At 40.1% G+C, this 27,102-nt stretch overlaps 1 protein-coding gene across 6 annotated transcripts in view; it reads right to left on the bottom strand.

Moving 5' to 3' along the window:
* Positions 1–27,102, bottom strand: part of UTRN (utrophin) — a 497,383-nt gene that overhangs the window by 449,970 nt on the left and 20,311 nt on the right. Inside the window, exon 1 of one of the 6 annotated variants that reach the window (XM_035701075.2) lies at positions 4,190–4,349. The exons of the other annotated variants lie outside the window; for them this stretch is intronic. Within the exon in view, the coding sequence (XP_035556968.1) occupies positions 4,190–4,241 (52 nt within the window). The 5' untranslated portion in view covers positions 4,242–4,349. Of the gene's footprint in view, positions 1–4,189; positions 4,350–27,102 lie in introns of those variants that run through there. 6 annotated transcript variants of the gene reach the window in all.

Here is a 27,102-nt window from a genome sequence, read left to right as displayed (position 1 = left end):
AGCTTCATGAGAAGGTATGAAGAAAAGCGTGGGAAAAGCACGCTTTCTTAGCAGAAAAAACATTTAGTGGGAGAAGTGACCTAAGTCACACACCCATAGGGCACACCAGCCTGTGGATCCAGATGCAAACTCTTAACACCTGGCCCCTCAGTCACTTGCAGTGACAATCTCAAGCCCATGTCTTCTGTTTGGAGCTCTGATGCCCTTATGTAAATCCGAGGATGCTGGCCACTCAGGAAGATATGGGTATTAACACATGTGAGTCATCTGTATATTCCTCCCAAAGCTGATACCACACCAAGATAGCCCTGTCTAATTATGGCCACGCCCACCCAAACTGCCACGGGTCCTCCCTCTCAACTTAGGAATGAGGTGCAATCATCTGCTTGTGACCACTTAGGGCTGAGTGTGGGGAGAAGACGAAGGAAGAATCCAGGTAATAACTAGGCAGAACCAGTGCCGAGGAACTGACCAGGAGTGTGTTCATCAGCTCCAGGATTTCTGAGATGATAGCGTTTCCAAGGGGTAACCAGGTAAGGGAGAGGAAAAGCAAGTACTGGCTATCAGTCAAGAATTTATGAGCCATGGGACGTAGCAACAAGGTCTCAAGGGGAAATGGGGGAGGGGGGCAAGCCAGGTTTACTGAGCGCCTACTCTGTTCCATGCATTGTGGCGAGAACCAGTTCCGAAGCCAGGCAGAGTGACGCAACACCAAGTGCCACAGAAGGGTGTGCTGGGGCACTCACGATCCCTGCGGGGATCCAGCTAAAGCACCGAGACAGGCTGGAGCCTGTAAAAAGGGAAAGGAGAGGGCAGAGGCTGAACAAACACGGTGGGAGTGATCACTTCGGAGGGCAAGAAATGTACAAGCAGCCTATTGTTAAAGTAGTCTAAGAAGTCACAAAGAACAGAGAGGAAGATCGGAGGGTGGAACTTGGAAACAATTCCAGAAGGTACAAAGGAGAAAACACTGATCTAGAAACAAAGCAAAAACAAAAAACAGGCCCTCTTATCCCAGGGCAGCCCCTGGTGGTGAACAGGCCATGCCCAACCATGCAGCCTGGGATCACTTAGGTACCATTCCACACAAAGCTCAACTTTCCATAAAATGTTTCCCCTTGGGGAATGTCCATGAGTAAACCTGTCTATCTATGAAAGTATAAATAAAGCGAATATAACAGACTTGGTCTTAAATCGGAAACATTGGACTAAAATATCTTCCTGAAGGTTGCCAACTCAGTAGAGTGCTGGAGGCCCTTATGTCCCTACTGGAACAGGAATATGTAACTGCTCAGTAAAGACTCGCCGACACTGGGGACCCTAATCTTCACGGTTTCTTCACATTTATTGTTACTGATGCCTGCAAAGTTCCTACAAATTAAGCTGGGCCAGTATCTCAACTCCCATTTGAAAGATGAAATGACTGCATCTCATGACACCAAATGAAACCCAAGTTCGCTCTGGATGTTCTCAACCTCAGAATCAGAATCAGACAGCTCCCAGCCCCAGAGCTTTTCTGTTCACTGATCATGAGCCTCCCAAAGCAGCTCGCTGACGTTCAAGGGCAATGACCGAACCAGCATGGAGCCCAGGGAGTCCCAGGTCAGCTTCCTAAAAGTAAGTGATACTATACAATACTTCCTCTCTTCCTCAGAGTCATAGCCAAAAATCATATGAAACCAAGAGGAAATTATGTTCCTCAACAGCAGGAAGGTTCCAAGTATCAGGTAGCAGCAATAGCTGCTGAAAGCCAGTCCTGCCCCACCCCAGTCCAAACTGGCATAAACATCAGCCTCCGAATCTTGTGGCCGCTCACAGGGGAGTCTTCCAGCCACAAAAGGACAAAAGGACCTAACACTGCTGCTCCAGAGGGCATCACAACCATACCCTGAAGGAAGAAGGTGCGGACTCTTCACAAGAGCTACTAATCTGACCCCCTCCACACCGGAAAGAGTGGGGAGGAAAAGGAAATGAAAGCAAGTGACTCTAGGTTCTGGATTTCATATGCAAGAATAGCCAGCAACAGGTGCAGCGTTCTGGTGAAATTAAGCCTCTCACATGCCTTTTGCCTCTGCAGCACAAAGAGCCAAGCCCAGAAACCTAACATTAGCAGTGATGTCAGAAGTGCAAATCATCATCATTTTCTCACCAGTAGCAATTTAAAAAAAAAAATTACCACACAGACCACAAAATATGTCTCTCTGCTGACACGTGAGTTCTTTCACATAGCCCTCTACCCCAGTTTACTCCAAAATAATTTAAATGTTGATCATACTAAAATTTTTTTCATGCCTAGTGACTAGCATGGCATCCGGTATATAGTAGGTGGGTAACATATACTTACCAAATGAATGAATGAAACAACAATAAAAAGTTGTCTCCACAAATAAAGATAAAGTCTTACCTTCAGAGTAGTATGCCAATGAGTTTTTTCCCCATTTCCTCAGAGAACAGAAAGTTGGAATCGAGAGCCAAGAGCAAGAGCTATCACTAAGAACAGATCAGGACTTGTCAACCATCCATCTCCTGGCTGATACCAAGAAGGCCTGTCGGCCACCCCTTGGCATTAAACAGACCTACACACAAGCAATCTCATTTGGAGGAGACCAAATAGGGAAAACAGTCATTATTATTTGAGCAATTCAGCCTTTAGATTTTCCCTTCTTCCAACATGCCATGTCACATAGCATTTTCCACCTGCCATTACTACAAAATATACAAAATAAACTTTGTTGTGTAATCTTTCTAATAAGATAAAAGTAACCCACCGGTAATATGTTACAGAAAATGTGCTAAATGTGACATGTATGAGATAAATAGGAGTGTGGATGAGATATAGTAGAGATGAAGCACTACAGACACAGTGGTGAACAAGAAAATCTTGGTCCCTGCCCTTGCGGAGATCACAGTCTGGGGGACTTATCAACAACCAAGTCAACAAAGCAATTGGTATTGTGCCTAGCATGCTAAAACAAACAACAGGACAAGTGGTAGGAGAAAAACAGGCTGAAAACTACTTTCAGACAGGCAGTCACGACAGGCATCTCCAAAGAGATGCAATTAATCCAGTGCCCAATTCCAGAAAGAATAGGAGGGTCTAGTCAAAAGCTGACGAGGAAAGAAGGCAGAGGAAAGAACCTATAAAGAGGCTGTACCCAGAGCTGCAAACTGGCCATGGATGGGGCCATGGATGGGGCCATGGGCAGTGAGAGAAGAGGTGCATCATAAATATGGAAATGGCATCTTACCACATGATTCACCCAAGATGCCTTTGAAATTACACACACTTTCCCTTGGCTGGGAATCTTTCTCTTCCACACTCTCCTCTGCCACCTCACAGGTTCCTCCTCTGGAAAACATTCCCTTATCCTCCAGGGAAAAGCAAAGGTGCCAGGACTTAATCCCTCCTGACTGTGGTCCCATGGCACCTAATATGTGACATTATTATACCTCTTACCACACTGTGCTGAATCACTGTGTTCGAGGACCCATAAAGCAGGGATCTTGCCTTATTTGCCTTTGTTTCCCAGCAGTCCATAAGGAACTTGGTCCCAACAGATAGGAAATGAAGTGAATGAATGAACAAACCAAAAGAGGAATGAACAAATAAATGAATGCAGGAGCACCACCAGCATTAATTCATTACCCAATGTTGGAAATTTGGAGCATCATCATGGATACAGTTCACAACCCTATGAATATGAGAGAATATGTTGGGGGCAGCATGATTTTTATCCCCCCATGACTGTCATACAACAAACACTTTTGGGCAAATCTTGCATCACAGAATAAAGATGGAATAATTTTCACAGAGTATCATTAGACACTGGCACTAATTCAAACACACTTATAAGCATGCTTCAAGTGCCAGGCCCTGCATGAGGCTGTCAGGTCAGCAGTGGCCCTATCCATGAAGATCTACAATGCCAGTAAGCAGAGCAAATCATACTTCTGAAACGCTGTTAATGACGGACATTGTAAGGTTCTTTACATGTAACTAACTTCCTTCATAATATTGAGAGAAGAAAATTTTAATTCCAAGATCATCCAGAGGAGAAAATAATTTAGAATCTGTTGCTCAGTAATATTCACACTAATTCTTGGCTCACTGAGTCATGCCTGGGCTTCCTGTCTACAACGACTGGGCAGAAATTCAAGCAACCATAACATTCTAAACAAGGGTTCATACCTGCCTGTGACTCTTTGTCGTCTCCATGTATAGAATCAGATGTCACTTCCATTTCTCGTTGATTCAGCACATCCTTCAAAGGTGGTTAAGATTCATAAACCAACCATGCATATTTTCTGAAGTCACAAAGATATATGGACCCCCTCCGCTAGAGAGTGTGCTTTGATGGAGTCAAATTGAAAAGCAGAAGCAAACAGCATGGGAACTGTGGAGAAAGGAGTCCCTCCCCAACTGCCCAGACCAGAATGGTCACATTCCTGACTCTGTGCACAGCCCAATCCCAGTCTACTCCATCTAAGCCTCTGCCAGGCTGTGGAGCCTGTGGCCTTAAAATCCACAGGTGTGACAGCACTTACCTGCCTAGGAACAGCAAGGTAAGGTATGCATTTCTACAAACATCACCATTCAAAATGCTCAAAATACACAGGAGCCAAGCACTTCCTCAACTGTCCTTAGGTTTTCCATAAATTAGATCATTAGGTTGTACACCTAAAACTAGTAGGATGTTATATGTCAATTATATCTCAAAAAAAAGAGTATGTCAAGAATATCTAATAGTTGAACTGTATAGTAACTATTAAACTTGTAAATGTCCCTTGATAATTTTTATAGTTGTTTTATATTTAAACTAATGAAATAAATATTTCTATTTATTATAAAAAATAACTTTTAATAATTCTGTTTATTTTGAATTGTCTTTTATTCCTTTTCCCCATGAGTAAAAATATGTTCAACCCATTGAAGAGAGAATATGAGCATTCTTTGGTATACCAAATGTTTATATCTCATGATAATGATATAGATTAGAGTTTTTATTCTTTATTCTTATCACCGCCCCCCCTACTTTTTTTTAATTCCCACTGTCCCCTTTGGCAGCGTGGTACACCAGACCAATGTTTTTAAATGCATAAAATAAAGCAGATGGCATTATAAAGGAAAACCAATTATATTGAAATTCACTTACAAAATAGTAAAAAGACCTGTGACAGAGTAATCTTTGTTTTTTATGATTACATTCAAAGTCATGATCCAACAGTTGGGTCCATACATGTTGTGCAGGGATGATGAGCCAGATGATTTTTCAGCCGTAATATGAAGTGAAAATGGCTGTGATTTTTGTTGGTATTACAGCCAAAGTTACTACCAATCCTGTGTTTTATGATCTATGCTTGTAATAAAAGCAGATGCAAATTTTTGTTAGGAGTTAGCGAAATAGCTAATTGTTTTTCCTGTCCAAGTTCATGGACCCCTTGCATTGTAATAACCCGTGATGAAGCTGATGGTTTAAGATGTACATTTATATTCTTAGAGCTTTGGCAATGACAGCAGTATGTCATGAAGAATATTTTTATAGACAACAATTTGAAATGGAAATAAATTTCAAAAGAAAATTCTATTTCAAAAGGATCACCACAGTAAGTTTAGTTAACAGCCATCAACACACATAGTTAGAATTTTTTTTTCTTCTGATGAGAACTTTAAGACCTACTCTCTTAGTAACATTCAAATATGCAATACGGTATTGTCAACTATAGTCACCATGCTATACATTAATCCTCAAGACTTACTTATCTTAAAATTGGAAGTTTGAACTTTTTGATTACCTCCACCCATTCCCGCCCAATCCTACTCCCTGCCTCTGGCAACCACTGATCTTTTCTCTGTATCTATGAGTTTGGGTTTGTTTGGGTTTTTTTAGATTCCACATATAAATGAGATCATACAGTATTTGGCCTTTGTCTGGTATCTTTGTCTGACTTATTCCACTTAACAAAATGCCCTCAATGTTCATACACATTGTTGCGAATTTTTGCAGGATTTCCTTCTTCTATGGCTAAATAAGATTCCAGTGTGTATGTGCATGTGTGTACATCTTCTTTATCTATTCATCCACTGACAGAAACTTAGGTTGTTTCCATGTCTTTAATGACATCAAGCACTTTTTTGACATATTCTTAATAATGATGAAACTTGGGCAGCCCCGGTGGCTCAGCGGTTTAGCGCCGCCTTCAGCCCAGGGCCTGATCCTGGAGACCCGGGATCGAGTCCCTGCCTGAAGCCTGCTTCTCCCTCTGCCTCTGTGTGTGTGTGTGTGTGTGTGTGTGTGTGTGTGTGTGTGTCTCATGAATAAATAAATAAAACCCTTTAAAAAAATAATGATGAAACTTCTCTAACTTCTTTCCAGAAAGACACATCTTTGAGCCAATGAGCCCCTGGGATTTGTAAAATGAGGATATGAGCCAGACAAGGTTACAAAATATATTACACTCTTTTCTACCAGATGTTTCCATAGTTACAACCTATCAACTGAAGATTCACCCCATCTCATCTCTGTAACAGCTCTGTGAATATATGCACATACTCCCTGGAGGAGTAACAGAGTAATCATTAACATCTTACTATGAGTTTCTTTAATCAGCCAACCATTAATATCCACCTGACCAATTAAAAAAAAAAAAAAAAGGAGCTCTGGTAAGAAAGGAGAGTCCAGGCCTGGATGGAGTTAGAAGACCAGTGAACAGCATTCAGAGGCTGGGTCACCAGAAAAAAGTTCAGAGAAGGTACAAAAATCAAATTTTGCAGAACCTCAATGACAGCCAGCAGGCCCCAGCTGTGTGATGAGAACTGCTCTGCAAGATTAAATACCACAGCTTTTCTCTCACACAAATTAAGACAGTTTGGGGCCAGTTCAGTTCGGCAGCTCCAGTTATATTCAGTAACCTTCTCACTCTTACCAAAAGGAAAACAAACAAGATAGAAAAGATACTCCCAACCTTGCTCTCTTCTTCTTCCCACTTCCCTTCTGCCTACCCCTCTCCCGTTTTCTGCTGACACTCAGGACTTGGGAGCCCAAGGTCTGCCTGCTTTAATTCACAGGCAGGAGTCACATCTCTTTCAGCATATTAACAAAACCCCCTCAACCTCACACAGTAAATATAAACCTAAAGTTTTTCTATAAGTTCAGATGCCCCACCATTCCCACCAGAACATTTGCTGGAAATCTGTGAAAGCATTTCTTGCCAGGTACTTAGCCAGTAGAAAGCCATCAACCACCAAATGAGATCTGAAGGAAAGTGAGCAAAAAGTTCTCCCTCAATGTCCCAGGTAGCCGAAGCATACTGAGTTTGGGACTGCTACTTAATCTTAAGAAAGTCATTTCCTTCCTCCTTGACTCCGTTTCCTCAATTACCAGGCAACAGAAGTGGAGAAGATGATCCCTTAAAACATCTTTCAGGGACGCCTGAGTGGCTCAGTGTTTGATTATCTGCCTTCGGCTCAGGGCATGATCCCAGGGTCCTGGGATCAAGTCCCACATCAGGCTCCCCATGGGGAGTCTACTTTTCCCTCTGCCTATGTCTCTGCCTCTCTGTCCTCTCATGAATAAATAAACAAGATCTAAAAAAAAATCTAGCTCTAAAATTCTGTGAAGGTCCATGTTGCCACAATAAGCCATCCATGGTGATACATGAGAGAGAAGAGCAGAAGAAGGCCATTTATTACCAAAAAAGAAGTTTATAAGTCAGGAAATGCTGGGAAGAGACCATTTCAGCTTGAAGGTCTGCTTGCTTCTAGGGCTCACTCAAAATGTTCAGTTCCTTACATTTGTATTTCATTACAAGCACAACATGTGAAATGTCTAAGAGAAAATATTCCCATAATCACTAGCAGTACAGAAAGTATGTGGCTGTAATGTGAGGAGAAGCTTGTCTCAGAATAATTGGTACATTTACAATTCACATGCACAATAAATGATTGTTAAAAGTTTGTCCCGCCCCAGCATAAGGAAGGTATACAAAACATTACAATAACCATACCTAAACTGCGGCTAGAAACCGGTGCTGAGAAAAGACAACTACTAAAAAAATTTAGGGGACCATATTATTCACAGAGGCTTATGTGACTGCCAAAGAAATGATATTGTGCAGAATTTTCTACACTGTCAGTAGGATTTTTCAGCAAAATGATCTCCAAAGTAAATATCTCATTACATGAGATTTTTCTATCTCAATTTTTATCGAAGTGATAGATACATATAGTTGGTCTTTTTTTTTTTTTAATCAAATAGGATTATAATAAAATCCAGCAAACTGCCTCAGTCCTTCTTTCAAGGGCCTACCCCCTTCCATCTGTTAGCTATTTGTTCTGACATTTATGCATTTCTAAATATTGTACTTAGACTGCTATTTTCTGATTCTAAGTCAGACATTACTTACAAAATATTTGTTATGGTAATTCAAGATTTATCTCTGCTATATCTACTCTTACAGTCTCTATCCATTTTTTTATTTCTGGTATCATACAATTTCCAAGATTCCTTTCTTATTCTCAGAATCTGATTTTTTATAGCATTCATTTGTTTCAAAGATGCAATTATTGGGGATCCCTGGGTGGCTCAGGGGTTTAGCGCCTGCCTTTGGCCTTGGGGCGTGATCCTGGAGTCCTGGGATCAAGTCCCATATCGGGCTCTCTGCATGGGACCTGCTTCTCCCTCTGCCTGCGTCTCTGCCCTCCCCCCCGCCATGAATAAATAAATAAATAAAATCTTTTTAAAAATGCAATTATTTTCCCACTTCTCTGAGGATATTTGTTATATTTTAGATCATTTCCCGCTCTTTCCCCTAAGTTTCTTTTTCCTGTTGGCTTGAGTAATGGAAGCTTTCCTCAAACCTCTGACTCCTGGCAGCACCTCACATTTCAAAATGAGACAGTCAAATGCTCAAGTTTTATGTACTTGGGTGTCACCTGGCAACTGTGGACTCAAGTAGGTAATCAAATTCCATCCTATAACTATACTATCCTCCCAATAAAAGCATCCTCTGACTTGAGGCTGGTATAGCTTCAGGACGTCTGGGATTTCCCAGTCTTGGTGTCCCTTCATCTTCTTGATGTCAAACCAGAACCTCGCCATTCTCTCTGGGCCAGGGATCCCAAGACAAGAGTTCAATTTCTCCAGAGAATATACAAATCCATATTCTCCTATGCAGGTAGGGAAGAAGAGAAAAGATCTGGGAGTCGAGGCACACTGTTTACAGATCTGAACCAAACTGCTAGTTTTTAGCCCCAATAAACTCCCATTTCCCCCTAACCCAACCTCAGGTAGTACTAGTTACTCCGAATTAGGGGGCTTACAATGTATGAAGGGTGCAACAGAAAGCCGCCTGTCACCACCCTTTTCCCTGGACCCCTCAGTAGTTACCACTCTGCTATCATCTTCCAACATGCCTTGCCCATTCAAAGCCACTTTGTCTCTACCTCCCTTTGACTGTATTTGTTTATTCCTCTTTTTTGTTATTTTGCTGTAATTATAGTGTCATTACAGCAGCAAGCAGTGACAAACGCATATCTACTCTTCCACTTTTAACTACAAGTTCTGTTCTCTTCAATTTATTCTTAGGAAGAGTCCGAAAATGGTCTTATTACTATAAGCCAGGCACTGATTTCACATGGTGATAGTGTGCACGGAAGACTTGATTCTCACAGTCTCAAATTTCAGAAGACAATCTTGCTGAATATCTTATGATCAAAACCAGACTTTGCACAATAATATTCAAAACATCAGATGTAACTGTCAGCTAATTATTCTTTTCATGATTAGGTCCAACTTGGAATTTGAATTTAATATTTATAATATGATTCAGTCATTTCATATAGAGCAAAATTTTATAGATACAGCATCAAATTAAATTTTTTCCTTTATCTTTAAATGTGAGATTTTACTGTACATTCAGTAATTCAATCCAGCCAAATTACAGCTATTTGGGGACCTCAATTCACTTTACATACTGAAAATACTAAAATACATTAAAACTTTATTTGAAAATTCAAATAAGGGTAGCCCTGGTGGCTCAGTGGTTTAGTGCCACCTTCAGCCCAGGGCCTGATCCTGGAGACCCAGGATCAAGTCCCACATCAGGCTCCCTGCATGGAGCCTGCTTCTCCCTCTGCCTGTGCCTCTGCCTCTCTCTTTCTCTCTCTCTCTCTCTCTCTCTCTCTCAAATAAATAAATAAAGTCCTTTAAAAAAACACACACACACAGAAGTAATTCCCATCTGGGCTGAAAGGGAACATGCATGTTTTTAATAGTAACATTATGAAATACAGAAATAATTTTCCAAGACCTTCTTTTGAACCAGAAAGAACTTCACAGCTAAATGCCAATATTTCCCACAAAACCCAGTGAAACTGACTATGGGGACCTAAGGAGAATGGAAACTTCTCAGGTGAAGAAAGAAAAAGTTTGCCAGCAAATTCATAAAATTTCAAACTTTTGCCCAAATTACTTGGTTTGCAGCACCTGGGTGGCTCAGTCAGTTAAGCTACCAACTCTTGGTTTCAGCTCAGATCATGATCTCTGGTTCATGAGATGAGCCCTGTGTCCAGCTCCATACTCAATGCAGAGTCGGCTTGAGATTCTCTCTCCCTCTACCCCTCCCCCTGCTAGGTCTCAGTCTCTCTTCTCTTCTCTCTCTCTCTCTCTCCCCCGCCCCAATAAAGAAATAAATCTTTTCTTAAAAATTACTTGGTTTTGAAGCTCACATACAGCTTGTTTGATTAAGTCACTGGAAGTCCTAGAAGCCTTATTTTGCTCATATTGTGATATATCTTTAATGTATCACTAAAAGATAGAAAGCAAGAAATGCAATAAGGTCCTTCATTTTCTTAAATCTTTATATTTTGATTTAGCTGAAGTAAAAAAATAAAGGTAACTACTATTAGTAACTTCAAACATTAAAGCCAAATGAACATTAATGCTGTGCTCCATAGATTCTGATCCAGGAATACTTAGCAGTCCCTAACATTCAAAACAAAATATCCGAAAAATTTATTTCCTTGCTCTTTCCCACCATGTCATTAATTTGAGCTGTTCTGCTCTCATTCAAACAATAATAATTTTGTCAATTATAATAATCAATTGGTCTTAAGAGGAATAGAGATGAATGATGTTAAAATATTTACAAACAATATTTATGGCATTTAATCCACAATTTACCTTGTGGTCATGATAATTTAATAGCCTAGGAAAGGAAGTATAATCAATCCAATCACCAAATTTAAGAATTACCAAGTTTCCTGCATAACTACAAATCTCTTTTGTTAATCAGACCTTGAATCTCTAGGCAAATCAAAATAGTGCCACTCTCTACATTTAAACAGAATGTGCCTGGGACGCCTGGGTGGCTTAGTGGTTGAGCATCTGCCTTTGGCTCAGGGCACGATCTTAGAGTTCCAGGATCGAGTCCTGCATTGGGCTCCTCACGGGGAGCCTGCTTCTCCCTCTGCCTATGTCTCTGCCTCTGTGTCTCTCATGAATAAGTAAATAAAAATAAACAAACAGAATGTGTCTTCTAAAAAAGTCAAAATCTAATCCTCCCTGTACATATTCTATGACTTAAGCCTAAAGTGTTCTATTTGATAATCCTTGATACACATATCCAGTCCCTACATGTCAAACACTGTTCAATGGTGGTGACATGAAATGGTTCATGAAGTCCTTTAACTTTTTCTTCAACACTCTGCTCACCAAAGTATCAGTCTCATTTAACAGGTCCCCGAATGGAAAACATTTCTAAGTCAGTTTCTTTAATTCCCAATACCTACTAAGGAAAGACAGAAGCCCTAGATGGTAAGTCACTAGGGTGAGTTAAGTGGTTGAAATAAATCCCTGGCCCACAGAGTCACCTGCAGGACCACTGTGATAGGCCACTCACAAACTTTTGGGAATCAGCTGATAAAGGTACCCTGATGAGAGATGGTAAATCAGTGCACACATTCAATGGACGCTCACTAACATAGGACATGCTGTGGGGAGTCATAAAGACTTTGCCACACAAACATCCAGACAACTAAAGTCTTTACTTAACACACAGAAACAGCCAAACCCCAAACAAAAACCATACATGCTAAGCAACAGAAACCAGGTTCCATTCTTAAAAACTATATAGCTTTTTAGATTTTCTTACAACAAAATAACTTTGGACTAATTAGCTATAGTTAGTATTTGCTTGGAGTTAAAGACTAGGCACTGAGAAGCACTGCAGGGTAGTGACAGAGAGTGTGGCACAGCTATGCAGATTTAAATTCTAGCCCTGGTACTCGCTACCTGTGCTAGACTGGGTAATGTTCTTAGCTACTCTGTGCCTTGGTTTCCTGTCTGTGACATGGGAATGATAATACAAGTGCCACTTTCATAGGGAGAATTAAATGAATTCATATGTGTATGTATATATGTATATATGCATATATGTGTGTACAAACACACATACACATATATGGATATGTAAGGAAGGTGTGGGATGTGTGTATAAATAATATTAAAACAGGGGCACCTGGGTGGCTCAGTAGGTTAAGCAGCTGCCATTGGTTCAGGCCATGATCCCAGGGTCCTGGGATTGAGCCCCACATAAGGCTCCCTGCTGGACGGGCAGCCTGCTTCTCCCTCTCCAACGCTTGTACTCTCCCACTCTCTCCCTCTCTCTCTCAAATAAGTAAATAAAAATCTAAAAAAAAAAATAGTAAGGGCATACATAGTAAGCATGCAAAAACCTATTCAAGCTACTTTTGTTACTATAATGCTTCTTATACACCAAATTACTTCATGTAGTGTTCAGGTTAGAGCTAAGCAAACACTAAACATGTACAAATGTATTTAACAGGATGAGTTAGAGATTATTTAAAATTGTCAGTGGATTCCCAAAACCTGTGCCCATATGGCCACTGATGAACAATCAGCTTATCTGAGTTATTTGCACAGTACCTGCCCCCCTCACCCACTCCAGGAAGAGCCCATAAGAGAATCTGGTACATAAAGCACAAATAGAATCTCAAAGTTGGAAAAGTAGTTAACAGAGTTTAAACAGCAGACTCGGGTAAATGTTCCCAGTATTAAATGAGGCTTATGTGAATCCATCATCAGCCCGAATTATAACATTTTACACCATGACTGAGAGGAAGGGGTGGAAAACAGAGAGAGTGGCACTAATTTCTCTGATTAATGTTTTTGCATTAATTTGTTTTGATCAATGCCTGTACCTCTCTAAGCCTTCCTATGAGAAACTGTCCTTTGCTCCTGAATGCCCCTCCTTGCCTGGGTTTATATCCTTCCTCCATCTCCTGCTGCACCCTCCCCGCAACTCCTGACCCTATTAAATCCAACCACAATGTCAAACTGTGTCTGCCTGAGCATCAGCCATGTGCCAGCAAATCAGAGGCTGGCATGGGTCAAAGTCCATGCAGCCAGACCAGGTGACTTGGCCCAAGAGATGTAGTGGCTATCTCCCTCAACAACCTGTAGAGAGTCAAGAGCAAATGATGCAAGGGGAAAGGATGGCCAAGAATGAAAGCAGGAAATAACAGTAATAATGACAAGGACAAAAGAGCCTCTATCTGTGCTAGCCCATTGCAGTAACTCTGCAGATCCATTCAAATGTAGCAGAACCACTAAGTTTCTTCTCCTTAGTGCCCAGAGGTTACATTTTTTTAAAACTGACTTTAAATAACTTGAGTCCAAAAACTGATGATAGATACAATGTCTCCAATAAATCTTACATAAAATTCTACAGGAAACCCTACTAGACTCCCTTACTCACAGAAAGGATGAAGACAAGAGAAAGGGGCACAAGGATATTAGTAAACCAAATTACTCTTGGGGAGCAATAACCTAAATCCCCAGTCCAAGTAAACGTCTCATAAATAATTTAAAGCATTTAAGCAACCAATGTTTAAATGTCAAGGTCTCTGGCAAAAGGGAACATGAAAGTACAGAAACCCTGCACTGCATTTGGACATGCCCCAAAATAGCATTCCCTAGGGAAAGGCCTGATCAATGGACCTTTCACCTTGGGCCATGATGTTTAAAGGCTGAGATACATGTGGCTCAACTCAGAAAAATATGAAAGATTAATTTTTAAAAGCCCAATTAAGTATTATAAAAATTTACTTTAATTCAAACAAATTTTAAACAAATTTGTTTTCTATTTTTTCCAGACATTGAAAGAATTATACAAAGCAACACTGTATTTCATGCTATCTTCTAAATAAACATAAAGGAGTAAGAAAGAATAGAATACAGTGAAGAAAGATTTTTCCTTAATAAACCAGGAGCGACAGAGAAGCCCAGAGCACTGTATCATTACTAGATTATTGTGCAGCCTCGTAATAGCTGCCAAGTATTTTCAGTATATATTACAAAGTATTAAAAAATACTAAAAGCAGAGTATCTAAGCCAAAAATGAAACTCAGAAAAGAGATAATAAGTCAGACAATGGTAAAACATAAGGACTTGAGGTTTGTCAAAAAAAAAAAAAAATCCCATCTGGAAGCTATTTCTAGGAAAAGAAAGGAGAGAATAAAATCCAGAAAGAAAGCTTCTATTAAGAATTACAAACCGTGAGAGTAGAAATACATACACAACAACAGGGGCAAGTTCCATGAGATATAATCAAGTAGCAAAGAATTTCTTAAAGGGAAGTCTGAGGACCACATTTTTAAAATTAATTTATGAAAACAAAGACAAGAGTAGGTATTACACTCAACAGTCTGATAACTGACTGAGATACCAGGATCATTTAAAGTTGTTGCTGATTTAAGGCAAATCACTGGATAATTTCCTCCCATCTCTATTTTCAAAAATGATTTTATAAATTTGTACTTGGCTTATCCAATAAAGGATGCCACTTGCCAACGGACTGTTAGTCTAGGCATCACGTAGAGCTGAGGAGATAGCTTTCTCCCTATCATTCATGGTCCCATTATGACGTTCCAGAGAAAAAAGGGTTTTCAGAGCCTCAAGGCCATGGGGGAAAAAACTGTATTTCACATTAGTAAATGTGGTGTGAAACATTTATGGATAGGGGCGCCTGGCTGGCTCAGTCAGTAGAGCATGCAACTCTTGATCTCAGGGTGGTAAGTTCAAGCCCCATGCTGAGTGCAAAGCCCACTTTTAAAAAATTAATTTAAAAAATTAAAAATAAAAATTTATGAGTCATATCAATCTTGTAACGACCATTTTCCTCTCTGCAATACCTAATACAACATTCTGAGACAAATTTGCATCCAAGTTTAACAATGGGACATTGTTTTATATTAAAACAAGTAGAACTCTAACTCCCTTTGGCCTTATCTAACTAATCAACTCTTTCTTCCCCTCTTTGTATTTTGGCTGATTTTTTTTTTTTCCAAATTCTACTCCTTATGTGACTTTCTGTAGGATTCTGGAATAAGATGGGGTGTAATCGTTTAAATACTGCAAAAAACTTATAAGACTTGATGAATAACTCAAGTATCCTCATATATGAAACAGAAAAATTACATCTGCCCCACAGAATTACTGTGAGGAAGAAATGAAATTATGTATTTGAAAAGTCCCAGCACATAAGCTTAGCTCTCAGGCTCCTGTAGAACGACTCCCAGGAACGACTTTGTCAATATAAAATTAATTTTCCTCGTGTGCTCTGGATTTAGCAAGCAACCAATTAGTTCACACACATTGCTAGTTTTTATGGTGTAACTAACTGGTTACAATTTTTAAAGGTTAATGTATATCCGGTACTTCACATAAAAATCACTGACTCTGGCTAAGACTCCTAGACCTATATATTACGTGAAGTAAAAGTTTAACAAATCATGTTGAATTTTAAGTAAGGGTCACGAAAATGAAGGTAACCCTAACAAAGGGATTGGTATACTAATATATTTACACAGACCTTCTAATTTCCGATGTTTTCTTTTAATATAACTGCATCTCCCAATCCAAATGACACACCAAGGAGCCCATTGTAACACAAACTACATGAATGAGAGCTAAGAGGCAAGTGCCAACCAGCCCCACTTATGGCCAAATAAGAATCAATATCGGCCTATGTGCTTTTTAATACAGTGATAAAACAAGAGTAGCAATGAAGGATGAAGTACTTGGAGGAGACGGATCCTGAAATCCTTCAGCTGTCTCTTCCATCTGGGAGGAGGGAGTGTGCAGGGAACTGTCCTGACCAGGATAACAAGGACCCATGAGGCATGAATTCCTGAGATGAGTTTAAGCAGCTTAAGTGAGTGTGAGTGTGCCATAGTGTCCTCACCTGCCAAAGGCAGTCACAGCTACTCATTCCACAGGATCATCACAAAACAGTTCCAAGGATTCTAACACGGCAGATCCCTACTAATGTCAAGCAGCCATATTCAAGCCACCACATTCAAAATACAGCCAAGTGACAGCCCTACCTAACAGATAATGCTAAACTCACTACCTCTCTGATACGTCCTTCTGGAATGTCTGGTGACTGCTATGAGAACAGGAACATTAGTGTGGAATGAAGCCCTGACCAAGTAGGGTCAGAACTTCAGCCAGTTTCCCCATCCCTGACCTCTCCTATCACACCAAAAACCCCAAACTTCCCCACTCCACCCTACATTGTGCCCATGTCCTGAGCACAATCCCATAGGTCCAAGAACAGTGTGCCCTGACCTACTACCCCTGCTAGGCCTGGAGGAGGACCCATGAAGCTCAGGAAGGTGGGTCATCTACAGACAAGGGCAAGTCCCAGGACTCCCACTTCCTGCCCCTGCTGGGTGAACTTAAAAGGCATTTTATCAAGAAACAATGTTGTAAGGGTTCATTACATCCAATGGCACTTTTAGTGCTGTATTGTCTTTCAGCTACCATTAAATGTGAAATCGGATTCTATAAGCCAACTACAATTCCAAAGTGCCAAACAAGCAAATTAGGAACTTTTTACAGCAGGTAAGTGTCCAGGCCTGGAGTCCTGGTCGCCTCCTCTTGATCTCACAGCAAGTCATTTGACCTCACTAAACCTCAGTTTCCAAGGATGGAAACAAAGGAGGAAGGGAGAAAAGAAGAAGGGATAATAAAATACCTTCTTCCTAGGTCTGTTGTGAACACTATAAAATTCGGTAGTGAGAGTATCTGGCACAGTGTAAACATTGAGAAAACAGTCCCCATCGCAGGTGCACAATCCCTGATTCACGATGCCAGCATCTGAAAAGTTCTGGAAACAAACAGTTTTGTCATAACCCATTTGGCAGCAAAACATGACCTGAACTGACCTGAGGCTATTTATAACCTTGTTTGTGTCCCATTTACTATGAATATTCATACACTTTGCTACAGAAATATTAATATATTTAATTTTAGGGCTCTGTCCCAATCTCCCCCAGAGACACTGCATAATATGTGATATATGTACCAAAAGCTATCTGAAACCTTAAAAAAAAAAAAAAAAAACAGTAATCCTGAAACACACCTGGTTCCAAGTGTTGGGGTAAGAGATTGAGCGTGTATCATACATAACCCATCCTGAAACTGAAGGAGGTAGTGGTTTGCTGCCTCTACCCAAGTGCAGTCTTATGTGCTAGATTGCAACGACATTTCCCCAGACAAGTGGTCAGGATGTCTGAGTGCAGCGGTGGCTCTGCCCTGGGACTGGTTAAATCAGTATCCTGGTCTCAGCTGGCTAGGCATGGAGCTTAGAGGGGGAAAGAGCAGAAGGCTGAGTGGAGGGGGGAATGTGGAAACCTAGCCTGCTGTAGTATACTGCGCTTGCTCTCAGAGGACCCAAGCCATCAAGCACATTCTTAAAACTTGTTCAGTCACTTTTTTTCTAGATTTTCAAAGTGAATCTAGTTTTCATTCCTAACACTGGCTCCCTCGAGTCTGGGCAAACTGCCACTGAATCACAAGAGCCACTCAAAGGGTTGTTTTTTTTTTTAAGCTGTTGAAAACATTAAGCTAAATAAGTGAATATTGTCCAGCCTCCTTCACTGTGCCCTTAGCCATCCTTATCATCCATTAAAACGACACTCCATTCATGCCAAAAATATTCCGCTCTTAGTAGATTAAACATATAGCACGTACACTATAAATGATAAATATGGGTATTAATGAAGCAGTAGCATGGGGAAAGTGGAAAACTAAGAAGTAAATCAAATTACTGCTTCTCATTATAGTACCACCCTAAGCCCTAGACTACAGGGGTCCTGCCTGCAACACTGCCTTTTCCAAGGCTCTGACTGTGGTCCCCTCTTCTAGTCCCAACCATCCCTGGGGGACAGAGAGATCACAGGGCCAAGCAGATGAACACGTGCCCTGAAAGCCCATACAACCTCTTTCAAAACATACTCTAGGGACCCAGGCTCCCTGTAATCCCACCCAAATGAGCCCTGAGCTCCCTTCCCAAGGAGTTTGCTTCTCACACCACTGATTGCAAGTGGGATAGGAGGGAGACCACAGATGTTTAGCCAGGGTGACCACCGACTTGTATGCAAAGCTTTCCTCAGTGCAGAATGAAGCCCACATGGGAAAACACAGGATAAAGTCCACACCAACTCTCCCTGCCATCAGGTTCCAGCACAGAACTCTGAGGACTTGGAGAATTCTAAATTTGAACCTGGCTCACCAAGTTGTTAAAAAAGTATACTTAGCATTATCCATTCTCCCCTTCTTTTTGGTATCAGAAAGCCAGCCCTCGCCCCTCTCCCCTAGTAGTTTGAGCTCAGCACAGGGCAGCCTCACCACAAAACACATTACCCAAGCTCCAATGCAGCAAAATGAGGCCACATGACTTAGTTGCAGCCAGTTGGATGGTAAGAGATTGCTACGTCCCAGCCTTTACAAAGGAAATTGGTTTTTTTCCATCTTCTCTTCCCTTTTTTTGGACTAGAACATGGACATAGTATTGAGGGGTCAGCCACAACAAAGAAGATGAGACCACACTGTGGAACGGCAAACCATGAGAAAGAAGGGACCAGGACCATTGAAAGGCCATTCAGACCAGAGCCACCAAAGCCACCCACCAACTCTGAACTGTAAGGTGAGAGAGAAATAAACTTTGATTTTATTTGAGTAATTGAATTTTTTCTTTGGTACAGAAGTGTAGCCTATCACTAATACATTTGCAAATGTTCTAAATTAAACTGATTAAAAATTAGATATGGGGAATGTATGCTTAGGCAAAGCATGAGTCAACTACAGTGATCTCAGACAAGAGTACAATACTAAGCCTTTGAAGAAGGGGGAAAAAAGAAACGGGAAAAGAGATGAGGAAATATATATGGGTACAGAGTTATTTTTTTTAATCCTACCAGAAAATTTGTATGGTACACAAACAAGAAAAAGTAAATGAGTTCCATATGAAAAATAACCATAGCATCTAAAAGCATATAAAATGACCTGAAAATAAATGTTCAGTCTATCATAGAATGTCTTATTAAATAGAAAAAAGAAAATATTTAAAAGCAAAATTCTAGAAGCTCTTGGCTGGCTCAGTCAGTAGAACATGTGACTCTTGATCTCAGGGTCATGAGTTCAAGCTCCATGTTGGGCATAGAGCTTACTTAAAAATAACACTAACAACAATAATAATAATAATAAAGCAAAATCCAAGATCTACTTAGGAAAGAAAAACACAAATTTCGCTTATGTGATGTGATTAAAACTATTTTTACATGCTTATTTTAAAAGGCTGAAAAGAATACACACAATTATACTAAGAATTTGCATTATGTTGGTAATAACATTTATTGAGTGCTTCTATGTACCATTTATTGAGTGCTTCTATGTACCAAAGTGTTTTACATATATCAGTTTCTTTAATTTTTATAATAACACAAGGAAGTAGGTACTATTACTATCCTCAATTTATGGATAAGGAAACTGAAGCACAGAGCAGCGAAGCAATTTGCCCAAGTTCACAGAGCCAATAATAGGTGACTATGTTTAGATTCAAAGCCACATCAACTAATACAACTCTGAACCACTGTTCAGAGCTGTATTATAAGCTACAAGAGAGTGCTAATAAAATTTTTAAATACTACAGGATTTTCTTATATTGCTTTTTAAATCTTATAAAATAATAACATCATGCTATACTTGATACCTAACCCAATTTAGATATAACATGCTTCTCCCAAATGCTGTCATATAATTCCTTCTATAATCCCCAAAACAATATTGCTTGCAAGAATCCAAGTGTATACAATATTTGGGAAAGTCACAAGATCAGTACACACAGAACTGAAATTATAGCAACGAGGAAGAAAATAACAGAACACAACACTGCGCTAGCACCACTTCAACAATTAAGTCTTAACAATTTGGTTCTCTGGGGCTTATAAACTGATCAGTATGAGGTCATCTAGTCCACAATCTTAACTTTACAAACAAATCAATTAATTGCGCAGATCGAGAGATTTATTCAAGGTTATTTGCAGAACCAAAAGCAGAACCAAACTCCTCTTTGAGACTAAGGTAAGATCTTCATTTTTATGGGCATGCAAGTTTTCTAGAATTTATTAACCAAAACAGTGATTTTATTTTTAAGTAATCCCTGTAACTAATGTCGGGCTCAAACTCACAACCCCAAGATTAAGAGTCACAGGCCCCACCACCGGAGCTAGTCAGGTGCCCCTCAACTGATGCAGTGATTGTAAATTATGTCCCAAAACCCATGAAGCCTGGGACGAGCTACCTACCACTCCTCCCATTCCCTAAAAACACTGCTTTATAGAAAGCTACATCTTGCCTGTCCACTCTACTCTAAAGAGAACAGCAATGCTTGTCACATTCCTAAAACGATCCTCCATCTAAAACATGTTTCCAGAAGGACTTCTGAGACAAAAGAAAGTAAGAAAGAAAAGAAGGGAAGGGCGGGAGGAATGTAGGGAGGGGAGAGAGAAGGGAGGAGAAAGGGAGGAGAGTGGGAGGGTGAAAATCACATAACAAAGGGAATATTAGCATCCTTACTTTCAAGAACCCTATTCCTGGGCTCTTTTGGGATGCTTAACCTAAAGAAGGCTTCCAACTGCCAAATAAATAGGTATTCTCATGCCAAATAAATTAACATATTCTCAAAATAATGAACAAACCTGAAAAACAAAGTGCAGTTGACAACCTTGCAGTTACACACATCTACATTACATTGGCCTTAGCCTTCTGATTTCACATTTAACTACTGAAAACATCAAGCGGTCTGCCAACCAGCATTTAGGAAAACAGTCATAGGCTAGCATGGAGCTAATCAATCAGTACAATAAACAAACAATAAAGACCAAAATGATATTTGTCTACATTTGTTGAAAGCAATAAAAAACTCAACCTGTTTAGTCACTCAACATGTATTTATTGGGCATATACTATGTGCCTGGTACTTTTCTAGACACTAGTGACTGAACCAAGACAACACTACCCTCTGGAATTCACATTCTAATGGAAAGAGACAGACATCGGCAGGCCAACAAGTAAACTGTCAAGTGTGCTAGTGGGTAATGAGCGCTATGGAACATAATAAAGCCAGGGAAAGTGGTGCAGAGTGCTGAAGGGAGGCTTTGTGGTTTTCACCCATGGTCAGGTAGGTCATGGAGAGGAGGGAGTCACCCAGATGGTCACCCTAGGGATGAGTGCTCCAGGCAGAGGTCTCCAGGGCAAATGCCCTGTACTGGGAGACCACTGGCTGTGAACAATGAGCAAAAGGGTAAGGGGAGGCGAAGTCAGGCAGGATCACTCAGGACCCTGTGAATCATGTAAGGTCTTTAGCTTTTATTGTGAGTAAATGGGAGGTCACGGCAGAATTGTGAACCCAGGGTGACAGGATCTATTTCCATTTTAAAAAGGCTCACTCTGCTGCTACCAGCTTCGGTGGGATAAAGGGGAAACAGGGAGACCAGTAGGGAGGCGACTGGAGAAATTCAGGCAGGAATGATGGTGGCCCGTCAGTAACTGTAAAGATGGTAGGTAATATAGGACAGGATTTGCTGACAGATTGGATATGGTCCTGAGAGAAAGAAAAGACTACAAAGATGCCTCCCAAATGTTCAACCTGGACAAATGGGAGAATCAGATTGCCTGTAGATTGCCTTTAAAAGGGATAGGCAAGAGTGTGCAACCAGGTTTGCCTCATGGGGAATGATCAGGAGTTCAGATTTGAAGAAACATGTGGAGATGTCAAGAGGACAACAGGAAATAGAAGTATACAATTTGGTGGGAGAGTGCTGGGCCAGAGCTAGAAATGTGAGTCCAATGTCAGATGGTTTTTCAAACCAGGAGATAGAAGATGACAAAGGGAGTGAGGAGGACAAAGAGGAGGTCCAAGGACTACGCCTTCCAATGTTAGGAAGAAGAATGAGCAAAGTAGAATGAGAGGGAAACCAGGAGAATGTGGGATATCCTAGAAGCCAAGTGAAGAAAGTACTTCATGGAGTACAGAATGATTAACGGTGTTGATGCTACCAAGAGCTAAGTAAAATAAGGACTGAAAACTGACTCTTAGATTTAGCGATAGGGAAGTCTATAGCATCTTCAGGGCACTTTTAATTGAATGGTAGGGACTATGCCTATTTAAAGTGGTTTTAAGAGGAATGAATGGAGAGGAATTGTAACCGTGGGCATATACAATTCTTGAGGAACTCCTTCATAAAGGACAACCAAAAAATGTGATAGCTGGATAGAGGGGTGGGATCAAAAGTACAGTTCTTTTAGAAGAGGAAACATAATACCTCATATGCCAATGGAAAGGATCCACTAGAGAGAGAAATAATAGGGATGTAGAGGAGAGAGAGATGATGTCCTTGAGTAAATAAGAAGATGTATGGTTGAGGTAGCCTTGGGAAGTTGCTAGTTGAGACAGATTGAGGATTCCTCTTCAGTTTGCTTCAATTTTCTTAGGACAAGAATAGGCAAACTCATTAGTTAAGCATCAGGATAGGGAAGAAGGGGTGAATGTTTCAGGAGAGAGGAAGTGTGAAATAATCACGTAGAACAGTGGTACAGTGATTGCCAAGCAGCCTTAAGGTCTCACATGTGATCATGAATTTCACTGAAGGCATCAGGGTTGTGTTTTTCTCCAGCCTCATTCCTCTGCATGGGGGCTGGTACAGAGTAAGTGAGGAGTCAGATTTAACCAGGGGTGGAGTTTGACACAGCTGTGATAAAGAAAGAACAGCAAGGAAAGTAAAGGAGTGATTGTAATTGTGATTGACCATGGAATCTCAGTAAAAAGCAAAGAGGGGATATAAAGGTACGGCCAACAGCACAATGGTGGCAGGAGCAATGGATTATAGACCCCCCTGGATCAGAGATTGCTGGAGTTGTGATATAAGAAGAAGTGAACCAGAAGTATATGACGCGGTGGGTAGCAAGTGTGACACTTAAAATTCATATTATGGAGGGGTCACAGTCATAAAATGATGACCTGGTTTTGCCAAGATATTAGCATCGCAATGGAAGACAGGATCACTAGAAAGAGAAGTTCAAAAATTGAGACACAGCTATTGGAAGGATCAGCTATGCTTACACTGAAATCAAAGTACAAGAGTAACTTTTAGAGACTGTGACAGTGAACCAGGAGCTAAAGTCCCCAAGAAATAAGAGGGAATGATAGGGGACAGAGTGGTATCTCAACAACATCTTTAGTTCGTGACACAATTTGAGGACATGAGATTTAAGCTGGGGGCAAGGGGTCTGGTCCAAATGCAAAATGAGGAGCAATCAGGTAATAGAGTCCTTCAGTGAGAACGATTACTCTTACTCCATGAGTATGGGAGAGACAAATATAACAACATTTTTGAAAAAGAAATAACCTTTGATGTTAGAAAAAATAAAGCATTGTGATACCCCCTCCACCTCAGCTTGATGAAGCACAAGTTCCATTAATTAAAAAAAAAAATCTGAACCAGACTGTTAATTAGTAATTTATGTCTGATTATTTGCCACTTTTAGCAACAAAAGGGAAAGATTCATCAACAAATAAAAATTCATTATATGCAAAACTGGGTCAAACATTATCAGAAATCTTGCCCTTCAAACTTTGTGTCTAGTCAGCCTAATTCTACCAATCAGGTCCTTTGCTTGAATGGCTCTGAGACAACAGGGGCTATAGCATAAAGTCCAGAATCTGAGTGTGTCAATAGTGTAGGACCCCAACCTCACGCCAGAGTATCAACTGCCCATTTCATTTTCATCAGAAAAGAATGAAACCCCATGAGAGACACAACCTTAGTAAGACTCAACTTTTTAGGTGGGTCATAGGCATCCTTTAATAATATAATGAAAACCATGGACTGTGTACTTTAGCCCAGAAAATGTGTAGAGGCACATTTGTAAAAAAAAAAAAAAAAAAAAAAAAAAAAAAAAAACTTATATATTGCAAGCATTTCTTAATAACCTCTCCCACTCCCTCCCCAAGCTGACCAGGTTAGGTAGAAAAACATCTGCAAGTAGGCTTCTTATAACCCTAGGAGTGAAATATATAGTCAATTCTCAAGGTGTCTAGTACCAATATCTGCTAAAATAATAAAAATCAAAAACCACTTCTTAATTTCTCATCTTCCATTGCTATCTACTATCTCTTAAATTCTTTCTCCAGATGCTCATTCTAGGGTCAGTCAAAAATGTCAGAAAATATAAAGTGAAATAAAACAGCTCTTGATGAAATTTTGAGAAATAAGAATATATTTAAAAGAGCTCCATGAACTACTGAAGAAAACAGTCAAGAGTCCAGCTGCCAATTTTCAAGGATGTGATTCCTGTCCAGGCCACTCTCCTGGGATAGATACATATCCTACATGTTAGATATATATTGAAATATATTCCCTTACCCACCTCCCTCACACCAAAATCTTAATAGAAAAGTTTTACCTGCCAAGTGTTGAAGCCAGAAGGCAGACTTCTCCTATACCACTATGTCCCATTAAGTCTGTCTCCCACCTACAGCTTTCCATGTCATTCCTCTCCTCTATCCCAACTACCATGCCTTAGTTCAGGCCAACAATACTACTTATGGTTCACTTGTGATGGTCGGTCACACAGCAGTCCTCCAGGATTCCAGCCTGGCCCCATCCACCACTCCAACCCAAGGCATCTATTCTCCTAAACAGCAAATCTGACGAGATCAGCCCTCCCTAGGTGAAAAACAGTTGACAACTGGAACTGTGTCTTCATCACACAGTGCCAATCCAAGTGCTTGACACAGAGTACGAGCAAGGAAACAAAATGCCATTCAAGGTGTCTTTTACAGGGGTGCTTGGCTGGCTCAGTTGGTAGAACAATGCAACTCTTGCTCTCAGGGTTGTGAGTTGGAACCCCATGTTAGGTGTGCACATTACTTAAAAATGAAATCTTTAAAATAAAAACATTTTTAAAAACGACTAAAATTTTAAAAAACAAAATGTATTTTACAGATAGATAAGATAGATAAACATAGATACAAAAAGAATCAGACAAATCCTTCCCTAAAAAGCTCCATAACATAAGATAGAGCTGAATCTTAAAGAAAGCTAGATTCACAACCAAGCAGTTAAATTGGCCAAATCCAGACCTTACACACCACCAATGCCCAGCCCAACAATGCACTGTTTTCAAATGAGACCTTTTATTTTTGTCTACAAGGTCAAGAGAACCACCATTCTGAGATACCAAGTTACACACCAGAATTTAAAGTCAGCCCATTGAATATATGACTTTGGAGTATAGAACTCAAAAGAAAAACAATATGACAGTGACTGCCTTTTCTTTCTCCTATTACCTGAACCTCCAGAGCAAAACACCACTTTAAGAAAAGCATCTGTTACTTGAATAATTTTGAGTTCTGAGCATCCCAGCTTTATTGACTGAACTCCAATGAAGAGCTTTCCACTATTTAATCACTCCCTAAATGAAAGGTATTTCTCAACACCTTTTCTTAATTTATTTTTAATTTGCATTTACTCTAGCCTACCTGTTGGAGCTGAAATTAGTAATATCGGACGACGTTATCTTCACAGAGTCACATGAAACATTCTATTCTTCAATCAAAGTTCCTCTGAAATAGTTTTTCAGGCTCATTTTGCATATGGCTTTTCTTTTAGCTGTCCAAGACCATTATTTGTACTCTAAGATGAGATAAATACTACCTCTCTTTTGCTACCATTTCAAAGAACTTTTATATTATTTCTCTTTCTTCTTATTTTAATTAATCTATTTTTAATTTATTTTAATTAATCTATATTATTTCTCTTTCTTCTTATTTTAATTAATCTATTTTTTTCTGAAGCATGACATTTCTTTCCGAATATACTTATAGAAAAAAGTACAAATATGACTGAAATAATTCAATTCAAAGTTACTGAAACAAACTGACCGAGAGACAACACTTTAGAAAAACAGCAGTAGTCAATGTAACTGATGAGTAAACTACCTTTAAAATGTAGAAATTAGGGGCATCCGGATAGCTCAGGGTGTCTGACACTTGATTTCGGCTAAGGTCATGATCTCAGGGTCTTGAGATTGAGCCCCATGTTGGGCTTTGCACTGGGTGTAGAGCCTACTTCAGATCCTCTGCCTCACCTCCCCTTCTCCCTCTCTAAAAAATAATAATAATAATTAATTAAATAGAATGCAGAAATTAAGCACATTAAGAAAATTAATTCTGGAGGAAAAGCTAATACTTAAAAGTGCTGAGAACCTGAATTAAACATGATTTAAAAAAAACCATCCAAGCGACTGAAAAATATAAAACAAACCCCGTGAAGGTGAAGTTATATTGTGCCTTTACACAAGTTTTTACTAACTGCTAACCATCTTTCAGATCCTTTCCCCTACTCCCTCTCCACCTCTACCACTTTGGTTCAAGCCTCCATAATTTCTAACCTCAATTATTTTCACACCCCCGACCTGCTCTCTGCATCCCTCCAACTCTGCTCCCTCCTAAATTTACCTTTCACAAACTGCCAACTAAGTTATGGTTCTGAAAAATACTACCAGCCCATCATGAACTCACTTAAAATCCTGCAGTGGCTCCAGAGAACAAAACAATCAAACCCTTTAGCCCGCATCAAAAGACCTTTCAAAACATGGCCCCACCCTCTCTCACCATCCACAATGCCCAGCCACACTCACACAGCCTCAAAATGCATTCCTCTTTTCCATCAAT

The sequence above is a fragment of the Canis lupus genome, chromosome 1 (assembly GCF_003254725.2).
Source record: "Canis lupus dingo isolate Sandy chromosome 1, ASM325472v2, whole genome shotgun sequence".
Lineage (NCBI taxonomy): Eukaryota > Metazoa > Chordata > Mammalia > Carnivora > Canidae > Canis > Canis lupus.
Note: the sequence above shows the minus strand (reverse complement) of the source record. Positions and strands in the feature narration are given on the sequence as shown.